Source organism: Homarus americanus, unplaced genomic scaffold (assembly GCF_018991925.1).
Source record: "Homarus americanus isolate GMGI-L3 unplaced genomic scaffold, GMGI_Hamer_2.0 scaffold32340, whole genome shotgun sequence".
Lineage (NCBI taxonomy): Eukaryota > Metazoa > Arthropoda > Malacostraca > Decapoda > Nephropidae > Homarus > Homarus americanus.
In genome coordinates, this window is record NW_024747232.1 from 658,923 (window position 1) to 677,220 (window position 18,298).

Genomic DNA, 18,298 nt, shown 5'->3' on the forward strand with positions numbered 1-18,298 from the left:
CATCTACAGTGATTTACACACACACACACACATATATATATATATATATATATATATATATATATATATATATATATATATATATATATATATATATATATATATATATATATATATATATAATAGATTAGCCTAATATCATCTAACTTAACCTAACCTAAAGTGACACTAATCCTTTGTTATAGGTGTCGACGTCAGCGCCATTGTGTGTCGAGGAGAGTGACGGGTATTTAATAGGAATTTTTCTCGTTTTTCCCATAGGAACGGCTAATGTGTGTGTGTGTGTGTGTGTGTGTGTGTGTGTGTGTAATGAACGGCAATGTCCTGCACAATGACACCCAGCCTGAGTTCTTCCCCATCCAAACGGGGGTTAAACAAGGGTGTGTACTGGCACCAACTCTCTACCATTTTTATTGGCTGCCTTCCTTACTCGTGCCAGCGCCAATTTAGCTGGCGGGGTGGACATCGAGTCCCGGATGAAGGGTCTTTTCAACATAAGACGACTCCAGGCAGAAACAAGGGTGTCGGCAGCTTCCATTACTGAAGTTCAGTATGCAGACGACCTCACCCTTGTCGCTCACACTGAACGCGACCTACAGGAGATCCTGAACACCTACGCAGATGCGTATGCACACGTCGTCCTTGAGGTGAATGTACGTAAGACTCAGAGTCACTTTCAGCCTGCCCCTGGTTCAGCCACACCTCCTTTTGATCCATCCAGCTTAACTGTACTACCTTCTCTAATGTTACCCACTTTCGGTATCTCGGCTCCCTCCTGTCCACCATCGCGGACATCGATGAAGAGATTTAGCATCGGATCAGATGTGCATCTCAAGCCTTTGGCAGACTCCGTACCCGTGTCTTCGGCTGTAGGGAGCTGAAATTATTTACAAAGTTACACGTATATCGAGCAGTGGTCCTCCCCACCCTGCTATATGACAGTGAGACGGGTCACATACAGGAGGTATCTCAAGGCGCTTGAAAACTTTCACCAACGTAGACTACGTTCCATCCTCTGAGTTCGCTGGGAAGACAAGAGAACAAATACCAGTATTCTTGCTGACACTAACTGTAGAAGCATCGAGGCTACCATTATCCATGAACAACTACGCTGAACTGACCAATTTACCCGCATGGACGACAGTAAACCGCCAAAGCAACTACTTTACATTCACCTAACGAATAGTAAACGTAACTCCGGCGGGCCACAGAAAAGGTTTAAGGACAGTCTTAGACAAACCTAAAAAGGTGCCAAATCGACCCCCTCACCTGGGAGGCGATTACTCCACACAGTAACGCGTGGAGGAGCATCACACAAGAAGGTGTCAATACTTTCGAGTTAGCCCGACTGCATAACGAGACAGACAAGAACCAACGCCGGAAAGAAGCTGCCTCAGCCCCTCCCGCAGTAGATATAGCCCCCACACATGCAACTTCTGTGACCGACCCTGCCGGCCCCGCATTGGCCTCTTTAGTCACCTCAAAACTCACCAACCTACAGTAGGTGACATCCTTAATAACTCATATCACTGTATTATAGCTCCATGGATGATCGTCATCCTAGATTCTGAGTGACATCAAAGTACTTGCTGTACTAGTGTGTGTGTATGTGTGTGTGTGTGTGTGTGTCCTAAACGTTTTTCGTTAATTAGTTTTTTCTTATTTTACTTGATAATTAAACACCGCAATGCTGAATGGGTGCGTTAAGTTAGATTAGGTTAACTTAGGTTAACATTAAGGTGTTTAATCATCAGGTGAAGTAAGCAGTGGTGTCTAATCTTCATGTATCAATACTCTTATCTCAAGTTTTATCTTAAGATATCGCGTGTGTCTCCACTTTTTAACTGATAACACATCTGCTGGGGCCAATTCTGAACTCTTGATCAAAGTGAATTCCTCTTCTCCCACCCGGCGAGACTGCGCCAGATAAGCTTGTACTAAGATCCAGCGCCACTACGGGCAAACAACTGTCGTACGTTCGCTTGTCGTAACTGATAGTGGGTCATTAACACTCTGGGTGGGAGGTGTTGGTGATGTGGGTTGGATTAGTTTAAGTTAGCTTAGCGGGTACGTTAGATTAGGTTGGCTCTAGGTTTGGCTAGGCTAGGTTTGGTTTTGTTTGATTTGGTTAGGTCTGGTCTACGTTAGATTAGGTTACGTTGGGTTAGGTTAGATTAGGTTAGGCAAGGTTTACTTTAGATTTGGTTTGGTTAGGTTGGGTTTGGTTAGGCCGGGTTAGGTTAGATTGGGTTAGGTTAGATTAGGCAAGGTTAGATTAGGCAAGGTTACGTTAGGTTAGGTTAGAAAAGGCAAGGTTAACTTTAGATTTGGTTTGGTTAGGTTAGGTTATTCTTAAATGTGTTTATTATTTTGTGAAATAAACTGAGGGCCAGCCTTCAGGTGTCCCGACGTAAGACACAGTCTCTTGTGTTCAGGTCTCAGCCACACGCTTTATGGCGCACTGTTGATGTCTGCTGCGGGGTGGTTGTGGTGCGTGTAGAGAGGTGGAGGGCCTGGTGGAGGACGCTCTTGGTTGTAGATTAGGCCATCCATCCCTCCCCCAGTGGTAGATCTCACCCACCACTACTCCTTCTTCCTCAGCACTAGGTCACACCCACATCCCTCCCCTTCCCTCGGTACTAGGTCACACCCCCTTCCCCCAGGTGCTTGGAAATAAAACCATCCCCCATCCCCCCAGTACTAGATTACACCCACCTCCTTTCCCCCAGTACGAGAAAAAAAAATCCCCTTCCCCCAGTACTCAGTCACACACTCCGTCCTCCCAGTACAAGGTCATATCCTCCCTCTCTCCCCAGACCCCCAGTACTAGGATTTCCCACTCCTCCGTGTACACCTGCAGTAGCTGGTTCAGAAGATGCCTCTTATTTCAATGTGTATCTTATCTTGGAGAAGCAGGCAGATAAACACTGCAGGGGAGGGGGCAAACAATGGGTAGGGGAGGAAGGGGAAGAGGGGGAGGTAGAGAAGAATAAGAAAAAGAAGACGAAAATTAGAGTTGGAAGAGGAAGAGGTGGAGAGAAGAATAAGAAAAGGAGGAGTGGAGGGGGTGGAAGACGAAGAATAGAGAGTTGGAAGAGGAGGAGAAGAGTTGGAGGAGGGGTACAGAAGTAGGAAGATCAGACAAGAGAGGACAAAAAAAAAACGTAGGAACAAACAATACTGACTGAACCTGTACTTTACATAGACAATACATGCATGCAGTTTAGCTTGTATATACTGTAGTTGATGCAAGTATACAATGTACAAAGACAATACAGGTATACAGTTTCGCACGTATGTTTTTAATACAAGTATACAGTTCAGCTTGTATACAGACAGTGCAGGTATACAGTTCATCATAGACTCCAGGAACGACACACTTGCTACGACCATATGACGATCCGATTACGACCAAAGGACCTAAAAAGACCTGATTATAACTACAAGGCCCTAAGGACGATCTTATAATGACAAAAGGACCTGATAACGACCAGTTTACGACCAAAGGACGACGTGATTACGACCGCAAGGACCTAAATACGACTAAAGGACCTAAAGACTACCTTAATGTGACGACAATGATCTGAATACGACCAAAGGAACTAAAGACGGCCTGATTATGACCACAATTATCTAAATACGACCAAAGAACCTAAAGACGACCTGATTGTGACCACAATGACCTGAATACTACCACAAAGACCTAAAGACGACCTGATTACGTCCAAAACGACCTAAAGACGACCTGATTACGTCCAAAACGACCTAAAAACGACCTGATTACGACCACAAGAATCTAGATAACACATCTCTTGAAGTAACAGCTGCTGATAATCCGCTTCGTCTCAACTCAGACAACACGAGTGGACACGTGTGACCTGCGATGTTGTCTTCAAGTTGTTGTGTATTTAAAGGGTAGAATGACCTCATGAATCTGTCACTGGTTAAGGTGATATATCTCGGATGGTTTAACCCCTTGAATACCATGACTTAACTTCTGGACTATGGTGATTTAACCCTTTGACAACCATAATTTAACCCTTTCACTACCATGACCCAACTCCTGACCACAATAACTTAACCCCTTGACTACCATGAATTAACCTTTTCTCTACAATAATTTAATCCCTTGACTTACCATACAAACAAAAACTCACAAAGGTTCCTCCAATAATATTTATCTCAGTTAAAGGTGTAAAAAAAATATGTAATAAAATTTGTTGACGAGCCAATACATATTAAAAAAAAAAGTTTGACAAAAATTACCTTGAAATTATACCAGAACTTAACCTAACCTGGATATATTTGTTTACTATTAATGGATGAAATTATCGTACAGGTGCTTTGGAAATATAAATAAATGAAGTATCTAATCATTTGAGAGATTACACGGGAGAGCCAGACAGACAGACAGGTAGGTAGGTAGATTGACAGATGGATTGACATTGACAGACTGATAGGTAGACAGATAGAAACAGGTAGGTTGACAGAATGACAGAAGGGTTGACATAGGCTGTCTGACAGGTAGACAGACAAATAAACAGGCCGGCATGCAGGTAGGTGGATAGATTGACAGATGTATTGACAGACAGACAGACAAATAGACCGGCAGACACTGACAGATGAGTTGACATACATACAGACTGACAGGTAGAGACAAGTACACGGACAGATACAGTAAGTAGAGAGGTACACAGACATAAATAGACAGGTAGACAGACACACACATAGACAGACATAGCCACTTACAGACAACTTTTATAGATAACAGTTATATAAATCCACAACAGTTCCGGTATAGAAAAAATAAAAAGTTGAGATATGATCATAAACAAACTATTATTACCCCCTTGAGATATATACCGATATAATACGAATATTTACCCAGTTAAGAGTACAGTATATCATAGTGCCAGGCAGGAGTTTCCGGTGTGTCAGAGAACCAACGGGCACGGTACCCTCACACCCCACGTTTAATCGGAAATTCTTTTGGTAACGTATTTAGGAAAGAAAACGTTGGATGTACGTCATTTTCTTCTTTATATACGAGGGAGGTTTTTACGTTATGGCGTGATGTTCAACTGATGACGTCATATCCGATAGAGGAGAGAATAGGAAGGAGATTTAAAAGTGGTCGAGTTTGTTACCTCCTGTTAGATTTTTTTTTTTAATCGCCACTTGAACCACGGGAAGTAAACAGTACCTCACGCCGCAGTCACATACAAGGTACACTGTAAATATATCCGTTGGTTTGTTTATAAGTTTTTAATGTGATTTTTAGTGTGTGTGTGTGTGTAACTCATGAAGGAGAGGCAGACGAAGGAACTTGTTAAGAGTTACGTAAGATTGAGCGAGTTGTTCCGCTGTTGTAGATGAAAGGTGAAGGAGGAGAGTGTGTTGTATAATGAAAGGTGAGGAGGAGAGTGTGTTGTATAATGAAAGGTGAAGGAGGAGAGTGTGTTGTATAATGAAAGGTGAGGAGGAGAGTGTGTTGTATAATGAAAGGTGAGGAGGAGAGTGTGTTGTAAGGTGAGGAGAAAAGAGTGTTGTAGAATATACTGTAAGTGAATGGGATTACAGAGGAGCAACTTTCCGCTCTACAATCTGAGGCACGAGGGGTAAAGCTGTCGTTAGGCTCTTTGGTTAGGTTAGGTTAGTCTCAGCTACGTTTAGTTTAGGTTAGTTTCAGCTTGGTTTAGTTTAGGTTAAGTGTACCTTTGTTTTATGTTAGGTTAGTTTTAGGTTAGGCATAGGTTAGGTTTATGTTAGGTTATGTTTATGTTAGGTTATGTTTATGTTAGGTTAGTTTTAGGTTAGGTTAGGTAGCGGCTCAAATTCGGTGCACTAGTCAACATTCTCCTAACTAAAAGTCTAAATACTTTCTCTAGTTATTGAAAGTATAGATAAAACTACCAAAGATAAATGAAGATGTGTGATGAATTATGAGGCAGAGATAGATTACAAGTTTCCTATTGTGTCGATCTCGTAAAATTATGTCCCAGAAAAATAAATATATTTTTTTTGTGAGACCTTAATGTCCAAGGTCGAGATTCTCAGAAATTCCTACGATAAATTCTTTGTATTGAGTATCAAGCAGCTTACGGGTACAATACGGGCTCAGTGCTTTTTCGTCGCCATGTTGCCTGGTCTTGTCTGTTTATCTCTGTTATATATGAAATAAGACCAGTTAAGATACCTTATCATATCTTCACTTAAGGGAAATACTTAAGAATCTTTGAGAATCTGGGTTCAGGTGTCTATATTTATCTGATAAACTCCACCACGGTTCAATAGGGGGCTCATAAAACATAGGAATTGACTTAACTAATAAGTGTAAAATTCAAAAGTCAAATTTTCTTGGTAATTTTCATTCTTCCTCATATGCACGAGCTACATGGATGAAATTTTTAAAGAGGCAGCTGATTTTGAACAGAACAGTACATGTAATATATAAATACGAGTACAAGGTGTAAAATTGATTAAAAATGTATTATTATTTTTAAATGGGGTGGGGGAGGCGTTAGGGTTTGGTAGGAAAAGTTTAGAAACCACTGATGTAAAGAGGTTAGCCCGCCCAGTTCTTTATCAACAGGAAATGGGGTTCATGTTTTATCTCTTACATTGCTTCAGCCATCACCACAGTGGCTCTTTATCTCTCAGTTGACAATGGCGTGTGAGAGGATTATGACTGTGCGTTTAACACAAAATTTGGCGTGTAATATGGCGGTGTTAACAAAATCAGCTGATATGACGTCACATGAAACACACTCATAAGAAGAACATAAGAACATAAGAAAATAAGGAGTCTGCAATAGGCCGGTTGGCCTGTGCATGGCAGCTCCTGTCGAGAGTTACTACCACTCTATCATCCATGAATCTATCTAGCCTCCTTTTGAAACTTCCAGAGTTCCCGCACTTACTACAAAGTTGCTAAGCTTGTTCCACTCGTCCACCACCCTATTTGTGAACCAGTTTCTTCCTATCTCCCTCCTAAACCTAAACTTATCCAACTTGAATCCGTTGCTCCGAGTCCTATCCTGCTCGGATATTATAAGAACTTTATCTATATCCCCTTTATTGATTCCTTTCACCCACTTAAATACTTCTTTCATATCTCCCCGCACTCGTCGTCTTTCTAGGGAATGCAAGTTAAGTTTCTTTAGCCTATCTTGATATGGAAGGTTTCTAAGTCCCGGAATCATTTTTGTCATTCTTCGCTGCATCGACTCTAGTGTATTTATATCCATTCTATAATAGGGGCACCAGAACTGAACCGCATAATCGAGGTGTGGCCTGACTAGCGCAAGATATAGTTGCAATAAGACCTCTGCACTCTTGTTACTTACACTTCTAGATATAAAACCCAATACTCTGTTTGCCTTATTTCGAACATTAACGCACTGTTTTCTAGGCCGTAGGTCCGGGCTTACAAGTACCCCTAGGTCTCTTTCACAAGTCGACTTCTCTAGGTTGATGCTGTTAAGGCTGTATACATTGTCAGTATTTGTTCTTCCAATATTAAGTACGCTGCACTTGCTGGTGTTGAATTTCATTTGCCATTTTTCAGACCACCCCTGCAGTTTATTTAGATCCTCCTGTAATGCATTTGCATCCTGCCCTGAATTAATCTGCCGCCCTATTTTGGTGTCATCCGCAAACTTGCTTATGTCACTGCTGATCCCAGTATCTAGATCGTTTATGTAGATTATGAACAAGAGTGGGCCTAGTACTGACCCCTGGGGAACCCCACTGGTTACACGGCCCCACTCAGATTTAACACCATCTACGCTGACCCTCTGCGTTCTATCGGTGAGCCATGATTTTATCCAATTTAAAACTTTCCCCTCGATACCATGAGCCTTAATTTTTCTCAGAAGCCTCTGATGCGGTACTCTGTCAAATGCTTTGCTAAAGTCTAAGTAAATAACATCGTAATTTTCGTCATTATCTACTACCTCGAAGACTTTCCTAAAAAACGTTAGCAGATTTGTTAGACAAGATTTTCCCTTTGTAAACCCATGTTGAGAGTCGTAGATTAATTTATTACCGGGATCGTCCTAGTGTGTCAGTTAAAAAAAAACGGCGCCAAAATAACACTTCCATCCATGCGCCAGACTCTCGTTCTACCTTGCGATGATGGGCTTGTGAGATGTAACGTCAAACGAATATTCTTCTGCTGTTGCAGTAAACGCAGGAGTGAGGTGAGGCAACAAACACAGACCTCACCTCACGACTGCGGCAAGACCTCTAGGCACTGAACTCCCGGCGGCTTTGTTGTGCTGATGAGGCTGCCAGATGAACGTAAAAAGACGATCTGCATACACTTCGCCTTCCTGTTATGTGTTATTAGTTAATATTCTTAGACAGAGAAGTGAGTCGGCGACACGGATGCCGTTTATGAAGTGTGTAGGAGTAACAGGTAGCTGGACAGGGAAAGTGAAGGTGGGTGCTCGTGGGATAGTCCAGGTGGTTGGACCTTCTTCGTGACACCTTACCAAGGTGAGTGTGGGGGAAGCCCGGAGGCGGTGCTGGTCGGCCGCCTCGGACTAACATCATGTGACCAATCAGTACCCACCAACGTCTTGTACACACACGCACAAAGAGTTCATGTCATTGTGTACACCTCACTTGTACAGTATACTGTACTTAAAAGTATTGCAACAGCTTTTACAATCAGCTGAGGAACAAGTGACCGTCAAATATTCCCAGGAAGGTGCGAGTAGTAATGTTATAATAAGTATTGTAAAAAAAAATTCAAACACAAAATATTTTAAGTGAATATGTGGATAAGATAGTGTGGTGATTGTTTTGCCATGCCTCACGAAGACCTCAGAGATTGACACGCCTGGTTAAGTGCCCTCTGTTGATATAGTGCCCAAGATCTGAACTCTTCAGAGATACTTTAAGAATAATGTGGGATTGTTTGGAGCTCAAAGATTAGCCAAAACTGAAAACACTGGTGATTAGCCTTATATTGGGGGAGGGTAGGTTAGGTTATGCTAGTTTCTGCTAATTAGGTCAGTTTAAATTCGGTTAAGATTAGGTTGGTTAATTTTATGATGAAACAAGCTGAGGTGCTAATCAACACGTGATCCGTTTATGTAACTACAGATAACTAAAAAACACATTCAAGTGGCTGGGATGGATAATTGCATCGTGTTGAAACCAAGATTATTATACAGTACTGTAGTGAAGATATGTGATGAAACTGTAAACTAGTGTTGTTGAAGTTCCAGGTACCGCTAGAGGGTTATTAAGCTGCACACCGCACACTACCATGATTTACAGATTCATGTAACGCCTCTGTTTACTTGTCATAGCCTAGTGTGTGAGGGGGCATATGTATTATAAGTACAATCACATTATCACGTGTATGAATATATAGGTAAGATGACAGGTGGAAATGCAAACTAGAGGAAATGGTTTACCTGGTGGACGACGCCCTGCCATAATATTCTCCTTAGCTTGGTCATTATCTGATAAATCCAAACTCATTTACTTTTTAAACAGATTGCAGGATGTTTCGTCTATGTTAGGCATTATGTAATTCTTCGGCGTACACGCGAGCGCACCAATCCGTGTGGTATCACGAGGCGCACTGAATCCACCCGTCAATTCTAATACCAGCTGAGTATGGCACGTTTGGCAACAAGTGTGCGTTAAAGCTTGGTGTGGCCACGTTTGAGTATCCATGGCAAGCCGCCAACTCTTACACACCTACTTCAGTATGTGCTCACTTGAAGTTTGTTTTATGGATGTTGATAACAATCGTTTCTTGAACTCTTTGTTTTAGTTAATTATACTCGAAAACATGGCAAAAATCCTCAAGTCTATGGTTTTGTTGCAACTCACGTGGACAAATACAATGCATGTGAAGCTTCATATAGAATCTTTTGGCCAACCAGGATGTCATCAGCAGAGTAACGTTGAACTTTATGCAGTTTGATTAGACTGAACAATATTTTCTAATTACCACCTGTCTATCAAATATTACCACAGACCTGTCAATACAACCCAATACTTACCAAAATACTACCATATGTACACCTGTATAATACACAAAACTAATACGAAATTTACGATTGGATAGGTGACTGGGGTGAATCATTTCTGACAACAGGCGACACGAACGTAACCTAACCCAACCCAGCCTCACCTCACCATTCCCATCCTAACGAAGCAAATAACAAAAGAATATTAGATTATGTCTGCTGGGATCGTGTCATGTGCGGTCAAAAATTATTGTGTAGCTTTTTATCTTTGTTTATGTAAATTTTTCTACATATGCTGTATGTTTATTCATGTCTGCTTTTGTGTGCTGACGATCCTCCACACCCCTCGATTTGCGCTAACGTGGGAGATTACAACAACTTTTTGTACCGTATAATAATAGATAATTCTCTTAAAGAACTGACAACACTCTGGTAGGTTATTCCAAAATTCCACAACTCTTTCTCCAAAGAAGTTCGCACTCGCAATTTTCCGTACTTGAGGCTGTGACCTTGAGTTGGGGCATGCATCCACTAGCTCCAGGCACGAACACTTAAAGAGGAAGTGACCAACGCGGTTTAATTTCTAATTTCTTTTAACAATTATGAATACAATATGAACAAAATATATGAGATTTTTTGAAGACTAAACAAGATTCCAAGATCATGAAACCCTATATAATGTGCTACCATGATACGTAGATGAAAAAATAAAGTATTTTAGTCAACTCTTTGTGCACGGGGTCACCTCAGCTGAATAAAATCGTGTGGCGTTAGCCAAATATATATGAAAAATATTCGCTTTTTTACGCGTATTTTCTACACCCAGAATTACATAGCACATAATTAATTGAGACTATTTTAAATTGTTTAATGAATCGTACGCTGCCGATTTGGTTTAACCATGGTGCTACTAAGTTACACTGTACCTTGTTAATACGTATCTGCTTTTACTTGCTGTCTGTAACATAATGTTCATTACAAAAAATCGCGAAAAACAATAAAATGCGCAAATGACAGAACTTGCATAAAAATTAAAAACAAAAAACTAAATGAGACTTGTATTAGTGGGGATATCTTTAGACGAGGTATTACGTCACTTTCTTATCTACGACTGACGGCCAGCTGGGTCTTTAATTGTTACCTTTTGTTTTCTCTCTTTAAATACCTGTACAAAGTTTTCATGTTTATTGTAATGTTGTGGAGAACTAGTATCTGTTTATTTATCAAATGTAAATGTATGAATAAATCACGTTCCCCACTGGATATGGTTACTTAATTGTCTTATTATTAATTAGTAATTGGCAGTCTATCGTTTCTGTTGCCAAGTTCTTTTTGTTTATGGATTAATATTGTTCACAGCACTGTTCTTTACTAAGTGTCATGTATGGAGTGAATGTAATTTATTCATATTATTCATCATATATATATATAGCGTTAGTGAATTAAATAGTGGATGCTAATAAAATAAAACAATAATAATAAAGCAAACCGTCACTACTAGTTGACAGGTGATAAGAGTTGACTGACTGACTGACAGAAGTGTATGACGGCACTACCATCAACACTTAGGAGAAGATGTTTTGTCATTGTATACACTTTATATTATGTCCCATATTGTTCATAATATATTCGAATGTGTTATTGGCATATCAGCAGTTTAAAGATAGATATTGTTTTTTGTTACAGGTCTCGAGTTACTTCACAACTCCCAAGAGGACAACAACGTACTGCCCTGATTGTTCTTTGTTAAGTACTTCTTCATCAAGATTTCAAGATGGAGAAAATATCATCCCTAGCAAATATGGTAAAACGAATTTATTTGATTTTCAGTTTGTTGTGTGTTAATTCACTGCTTGAGGTCAACAGTGACAGTACTGTACCCCATATGCTGTACAGTGGTGAAAAACCGGTATTATTTTAGATTCGGTTATCCGAGGAATCTTAGGTTAGGTCATGGGGGGGGGGCCGAAGCCTCTTCAGTAGGTTAGATATAGTTCTTGAGTTCTGTGGCTAGGTTGTAGGTTGGGTTAGGGTGGTTAAGTTAGGTTAGTTTAGATATCTAAATACGGGATGACTGAAACTGAAATTTTACCGAAAAGCCTGTTGGTGTTGTAATAGTGTATTGTACTGTATTAGTTTAACATTGAAAGGTTTTCTCGCTTGCTTGAATGCAGTTTCAAAAAGATATTTTAGTAAAAAGTAGATTACCTGGAGAGTCAACTTCACAGGTATAATAGTATTGTTTCTTTATGGTTATCTTGTTTACTCATTTATTTTGATTTTAGATACTTTGTGTATAAAATGTAAGTGTCAACAAAACGAGAATAACATTATTAAACATTTGCACAGTTAAGGATACAATTCAGGTTCCATGTACAGTATAGTACAGTACACCCCTTAAAAGTGTACAGTATACAGTGCAGTACAGCACTTGTTGTACTGTAATAAAAGTTTATACAGTTGTTGATATATTAAAGTGACATGATCCAATTATACCATAAATAAACAATTCATAATGAAGCTAATTTTGCTTGGAAATATTTGATATCCAGTGACAGGCCGTCAGACAAAGTTTTTAATCCTTTGGCTGTTCTGTTCTGAAAAGTCATCATTTCAGCCGGTCTATGATGAAGAGACTAGACAGAAGAGACACTCCTCAGAGCAGATGAATGAGGACATGGAGAGAATGTTTGAGGATGGAACTGCTGAGGATTTTTCTATCAGTCAACTCACTGGTGATGCCCCAGCTGCAGCATCTGCTCTTTGGTCTCCCGGATATAATGACGTCTTACAGATTTGCGAATCTGATGGGCGGATTCGCGACGTTGAGATAAAATGTAAGTAAATTCTTATTTGTAAAGTACAGTACAGTACAATACTGTACTTTTTTGTCATTATTACTGGATTTTTTTTAGTTGCCATCTTAGTTATCGATGGAGAACCAATTTTTTTATGCTGAAAAATTTTGGAGTCATAAATAACTTTTTCATTCCCCTTGGCATTTCCTCTGTAATTGCCTCTGTGACTTAGGTGAAGTAAAAGAATGTCACTGAGATATGTTGTCATTTTTTTTTCCTAAACTTCTGAAAGCAATGGTAAAAGGGAAATGTCATAAGGGGAAGTAATTGCATGCATTGGACATACAGTATTCAGATATTGCAACTCTGAAATTGTACTGTAGTCTACTTTACTGGACAGGCACTGGCACATGCTCTTGAATGTACATGATCATGTGTTGTAATTACTGCATTGTACATTCTTCACAACTGTTACCAGTACTCCAAAAAGTTAACTCGGACAATTTTCTATACTAATAGCTTCTTTAAATTGAGGCTGACGGACGCTCGCCCCACAAGGGGTCACAGCTCGAGGCTGAAGAAGCCGCAGGTCCAGAAAACTGTGAGGGCAAACTTTTTTGGAGTGAGAGTCTTGAACTCTTGGAACAATCTGTCAGAAAGTGTTGTGACCAGACTTGACCAACACTAGAGCAGGTTCAAGTACATTCAGGAGCCAATGCATGCCCAGTAATTGCCAACAGTGCATAACAGAGACGTGACCGATCGCTCAAGCGGCTAGCGTGCCGATCAGTGGTGAAGAGTATAAAAGTAAAAAAATGTAACTCCAGATGCATGTACTGTATACAGTATACATTTAACAAAGTACTGTAGTTCCCGTTAAAGTGTATATATGCCTTGGTTTAATTACCTCATGCTCTTCTGCAATATAAACTGGTCCATTATAAATGTTCTAGTCTGCCATTATTAACATAAGCACCCAGATCTCTCATATGCTTTCAGTTAGGGAAATGTTTTTATGAACCTAATAACAACTACATGCTAAGAACATTGCTTCTTTGATATTTTAACCGGGTATATTGGATGGAAGCATCAGGCCTTTGTATCCAGATTTTCCTCCTCATCTTCATGGGTGCAGTGTAAGTACAGGAAGAAACTAGAGTTTCTGAAATACAACACTGGGCAACATCCTTCTCACATTCAACCTTTGTGGAAATTGAACCCAGGTCAATACTGAGAGGCATGCTTACTGTACTTAGGGTTAGGTTTACCTTCTTATGCAGGTTTTGGTAATACTGTACAAATAATTCTAAAGGAGAACTGTAGGTACAGTAGTGAGTTGAGTAATCCTCACTGAACAAAGAAAACCCAGTACATTTAGTGATAAATGATTTTCAAGAAGAAATTAAAGGTTGATACCCCTATACTGTATATGATTCTTGGTTTAGGTTACTAAACCCAAATTAAAAAAAAATTAAAGCCTTGGCCAGTCAGTACTGGACAGTATTCCTTTAGAATTTTAAGAATACTGATTAATCTCTTAATGGGAAGAATAATAAAAAAAAAAAACTGAAGACTGACCAATCCTTGATTACAGACCACCGAAGGGATACCTTCCCCCATGTCCATCACCCTCTGAGGCCACATCACCATCGTAGGGGCAGCCGAAGGGGGAGTCAGAGTGATGATTCTCACCCTTCATATTCCCGTCTGGTGAGAAATTATTTTCTTGTGCTTTATATTACAAAAATAATGGATGATTAAAATAATGCAAGTTACTTACGATGAAAAATCCATAATTTTATAAGAGTAGGTAAATTTCTACTTTTTAGATCTACAATTGTCTTCACAGGGATAATATTCCTGAGTCAGGACAACTGATTGTTGCATATGTATAATTAATAAATTCTAGGAAACTATTTATATTGAATTTCTGGTCAGCATCATTTGGGTGACTCGGTGTAAATACAGTACGCTCAAAGATTAAAAGTAGCAGTCTTAATGCGTCAGTGGAGGAGTTGTATTAAATATGCTTCTGCTGCTGTTGTATCGAGGAGGTTCTTCTTGAACTGTTTGTTGTATGGTGGGAAAAATTAATTTGGATTATGATTGGTCAAACAAAAGATGCTCCATTAAAAAAAATTTATTCTCCCACGTGCATACTGTTTGCTGTCATCGCAACAAAAAAATTTTTGGTAAGAGTTTAACAATCATCTCACAGTATTTTCTTGCAATACCTGTGTTTAATTTACTGCCAATAACTTAAATTTCCAGTTATTTAAAGCTTAACATTAAGATATTTGTATCCATACTGTGATATATTTTGAGAAACTACTCCCTCCAGGTTTTAAAGGATTGCTACATACAGTGTCCATACTAAATGTGTCTGACACTTATCTTTTTTACTTTTATCCTCTTCGCCACTGATCGGCTTGTTAGCCGCTTGGGCGATCGGTCACGACTCTTTTCCTTTATATTCTTCACCAAAAGGTCGGCTCGCTAGCCGCCCGGGCGATCGGTCACGTCTCTGTCACGCACTGTTGGCAAATACTGGGCATGCACCGGCTCCTGAATGTACCTGAACCCGCTCCAGTGTTGGTCAAGTCTTCTCTTGAAAGAGCTCACACTCGGTGCCGTCACAACACTTTCTGGTAGATTGTTCCAAGAGTTTACAACCCTCACTCCGAAAAAGTTTGCCCTCACGGTTTTCCGGACTTGCGGCTTCTTCAATCTTGAGCTGTGACCCCTTGTGGGGCGAGCGTCCGCCAGCTCCAAGTAAGGACACTCAACTGAGTAGTGCCCCCTGAGATGCTTATAAACCTCAACTAGGTCCCCCCTTGCCCGTCTGTAGTATAAGCTAGGCAAGTTCAGGCGCTCCAATCTCGCAGGGTAGCTGAGATGCCGAAGTGCAGGCACCAGCTTGGTGGCCCTCCTTTGAACATTTTCAACCAACTGACAGTCCCTAGCATATCTCGGGGACCAGATGGGGTGACAGTACTCCAGATGGGGAAGCACTTCACTCCTGAAGATCGTCACGAGGGACGGACCGTCTAGATATCTGAACGACCTTCTTATAAGACCCAATAATTTATTTGCCTGATTTACCTTCTTCTCACAATGGCCCGAGAACTTCAGCTCATTGTCAACATACACACCTAGGTCCTTCTCACACACAGTCTCAACTAGTACATTTTCTTCATCCCGTTGGGACATATGGTACGCCTCCTTACCGTTGGTACGCCCCAGGTGCATCCTCTTACACTTCGTGACATTGAATCTCAGCAGCCATTCCTTCGACCATTCCTGGAGCCCACAGAGGTCCTTCTGCAGCTCTTCACAGTCCGCTTGGTTCTTAATTTCCCGAAATAACTTGCCATCATCGGCAAACATTTGTATGGAGGAGTGTACAACGTCAGGCATATCATTTATGAAACAAACAAACAACAGCGGGCCCAATACACTACCCTGCGGTACCCCACTTGTTACAGGTACAGATGACGATTTCGTGCCATTAATCACCACACATTGCTTGCGGTCATGTAGAAAGTCTTCTATCCACGCTAGGACATTTCCCCGAATTCCGTACCCTTCCAGTTTGATTTTCAGCCTTTCGTGGGGTACACTGTCGAAAGCCTTGGCAAAATCTAGGTAAATATTGTCGATATTACCACCCCGTTCTAGAATATGGGTCCAAATATCCAATACCTTGAGCAATTGTGTCAAGCAAGAGCGCCCCGGCATAAAACCGTGTTGGCAATCTTTTACAAGGTTGTTTCGTAGTAGATGTTCCATCGCTGCATCTCTGATAATACTCTCAAGTACTTTACATATTATGCTGGTCAGGCTCACCGGTCTATAGTTGTTCGTGGAGTGCCTATCGCCCTTCTTGAAGATAGGACTCACATAAGCCACTTTCCATTCACTGGGGACCATTTGTTCATCCAGGCATTTACAAAACAGAATCTTCAGGGGCTCTGCAAGCTCGTTGCACAGCTCCCTTAGCACTCTAGGATGCACCATGTCAGGTCCAGGACTCTTATGGACCTTTAGCCTGGACAGTTTATTTCTAATACCCTCTTCTGTGAACACAATGTGGGTCAGTGCTGTGTCGAACCGTCTGTCCTCAAACGCAGGAAGGTTAGTTGCATCCTCTCTTGTGAACACTGAGGAAAAGAAGCTGTTCAATGCCTCAGCTTTATCCTGGTCAGAATCTGCGTAACTACCATCTTCAAGCCTCAGGTCTGATACTCCTACTCGCGTTTTCAATTTCGACTTTGCATAGCGGTAAAACGCCTTTGGGTTTGACTTGACCTCGCGTGCAACCAGCCTTTGGAACTCCTTTTCAGCCCTCCTACACTCTATCTTTGCTTGGTTTCTGGCTCTTGCATACATCCTCCTGTCTTGCTCATCGTTTGACCCAACCCACGTCTTGAATTTCTGGGTTTTCTTCTTAATTTTGTCGACCGCCGCATGGTTCATGTGTAGGGATCCCCTCGTATTCCTAGAAGCACTGGGTTTGGTCTTGGGTATATATTTATCGATCAAATGGGTCATTTTACTAGTTATGATATTCAGCGTAGTGTCTGCGTTCTTGTACCTTAATAAGTCAGGCCAGTTGATACCCCTCATCTCTTCCCTCATCCCATTGTAATTTCCCTTGTAATATTTGCACCTTGGCCTGGCCTTATCTTGAACTAGGTAACAGTTAAATCTGAATGACAACACTGTATGGTGACTGGTGCCAACTGGGGCAAGGTGTTCCAGTTTGGCCACCATACCCTCCTCGTTTGTTATGATGAGGTCAAGTGGCTTGGGTGTTTGTTCCCCTCTGTAATGTGTCGGGTCTCTCACATGTTGGAACAGAAAATTATCTCTCAGAGTTTCTACAAAAAGAGTAGCAGGATTATTCAAGTCATTCGGGGTTGACTCGTTTCTCCAGTCGATGTCGCCATAGTTAAAGTCCCCCATGATAAGGAGGTGGCTGGGGTTGAGCATCGCCGCATTGTTTATTAAGGTTCTTAAGTTCCTTTGATTTAGTGGGCCACAGTTCGGGGATCTGTAGATACACCCGACGATAAGTAAGTCCCCTCCCTTTAATTTAATTTTACACCACTTGGACTCTTCAAAGACATCCTCTCCCTGTACCCTCGCCTGGCTGGCTCTAAGGTCTTGCCTAGCGTAGATAACCACACCCCTCCTGCAGGATTCTTGAGTTAGGTTCGTAAATGAGTCATATCCAGCAATACTGAACTCACATTCCTCTGGGTCGATTCTCCTGTTCTTGTACAACAGTTCTACAACTCCTACAATATCTGGTTGGTGTACTCTTAGTAGTGTTTCAAACTCCTCCCTCTTATCCAGGAACGTGTCGGTATTAGTGTACATGACATTCAAGCCAGAATTTGTTCTCGGTAACGTCTCTGCTCTTAGTAATAAACCCGCTCCACCCACATTCTCAGAAGCTGCAGCATTTGCTAAGTACACTGTATTTTGCAGGGTGTGGTTAAAAAT

General features: G+C 41.0%; 1 protein-coding gene across 1 annotated transcript in view; it reads left to right on the plus strand.

Moving 5' to 3' along the window:
• Positions 1-18,298, plus strand: part of LOC121879512 (anion exchange protein 2-like) — a 128,541-nt gene that overhangs the window by 77,099 nt on the left and 33,144 nt on the right. Inside the window, exons 2-4 of the mRNA XM_042386170.1 lie at positions 11,679-11,796; positions 12,610-12,829; positions 14,385-14,500. Coding sequence (XP_042242104.1) covers positions 11,767-11,796; positions 12,610-12,829; positions 14,385-14,500 — 366 coding nt within the window. The 5' untranslated portion in view covers positions 11,679-11,766. The remainder of the gene's footprint in view (positions 1-11,678; positions 11,797-12,609; positions 12,830-14,384; positions 14,501-18,298) is intronic.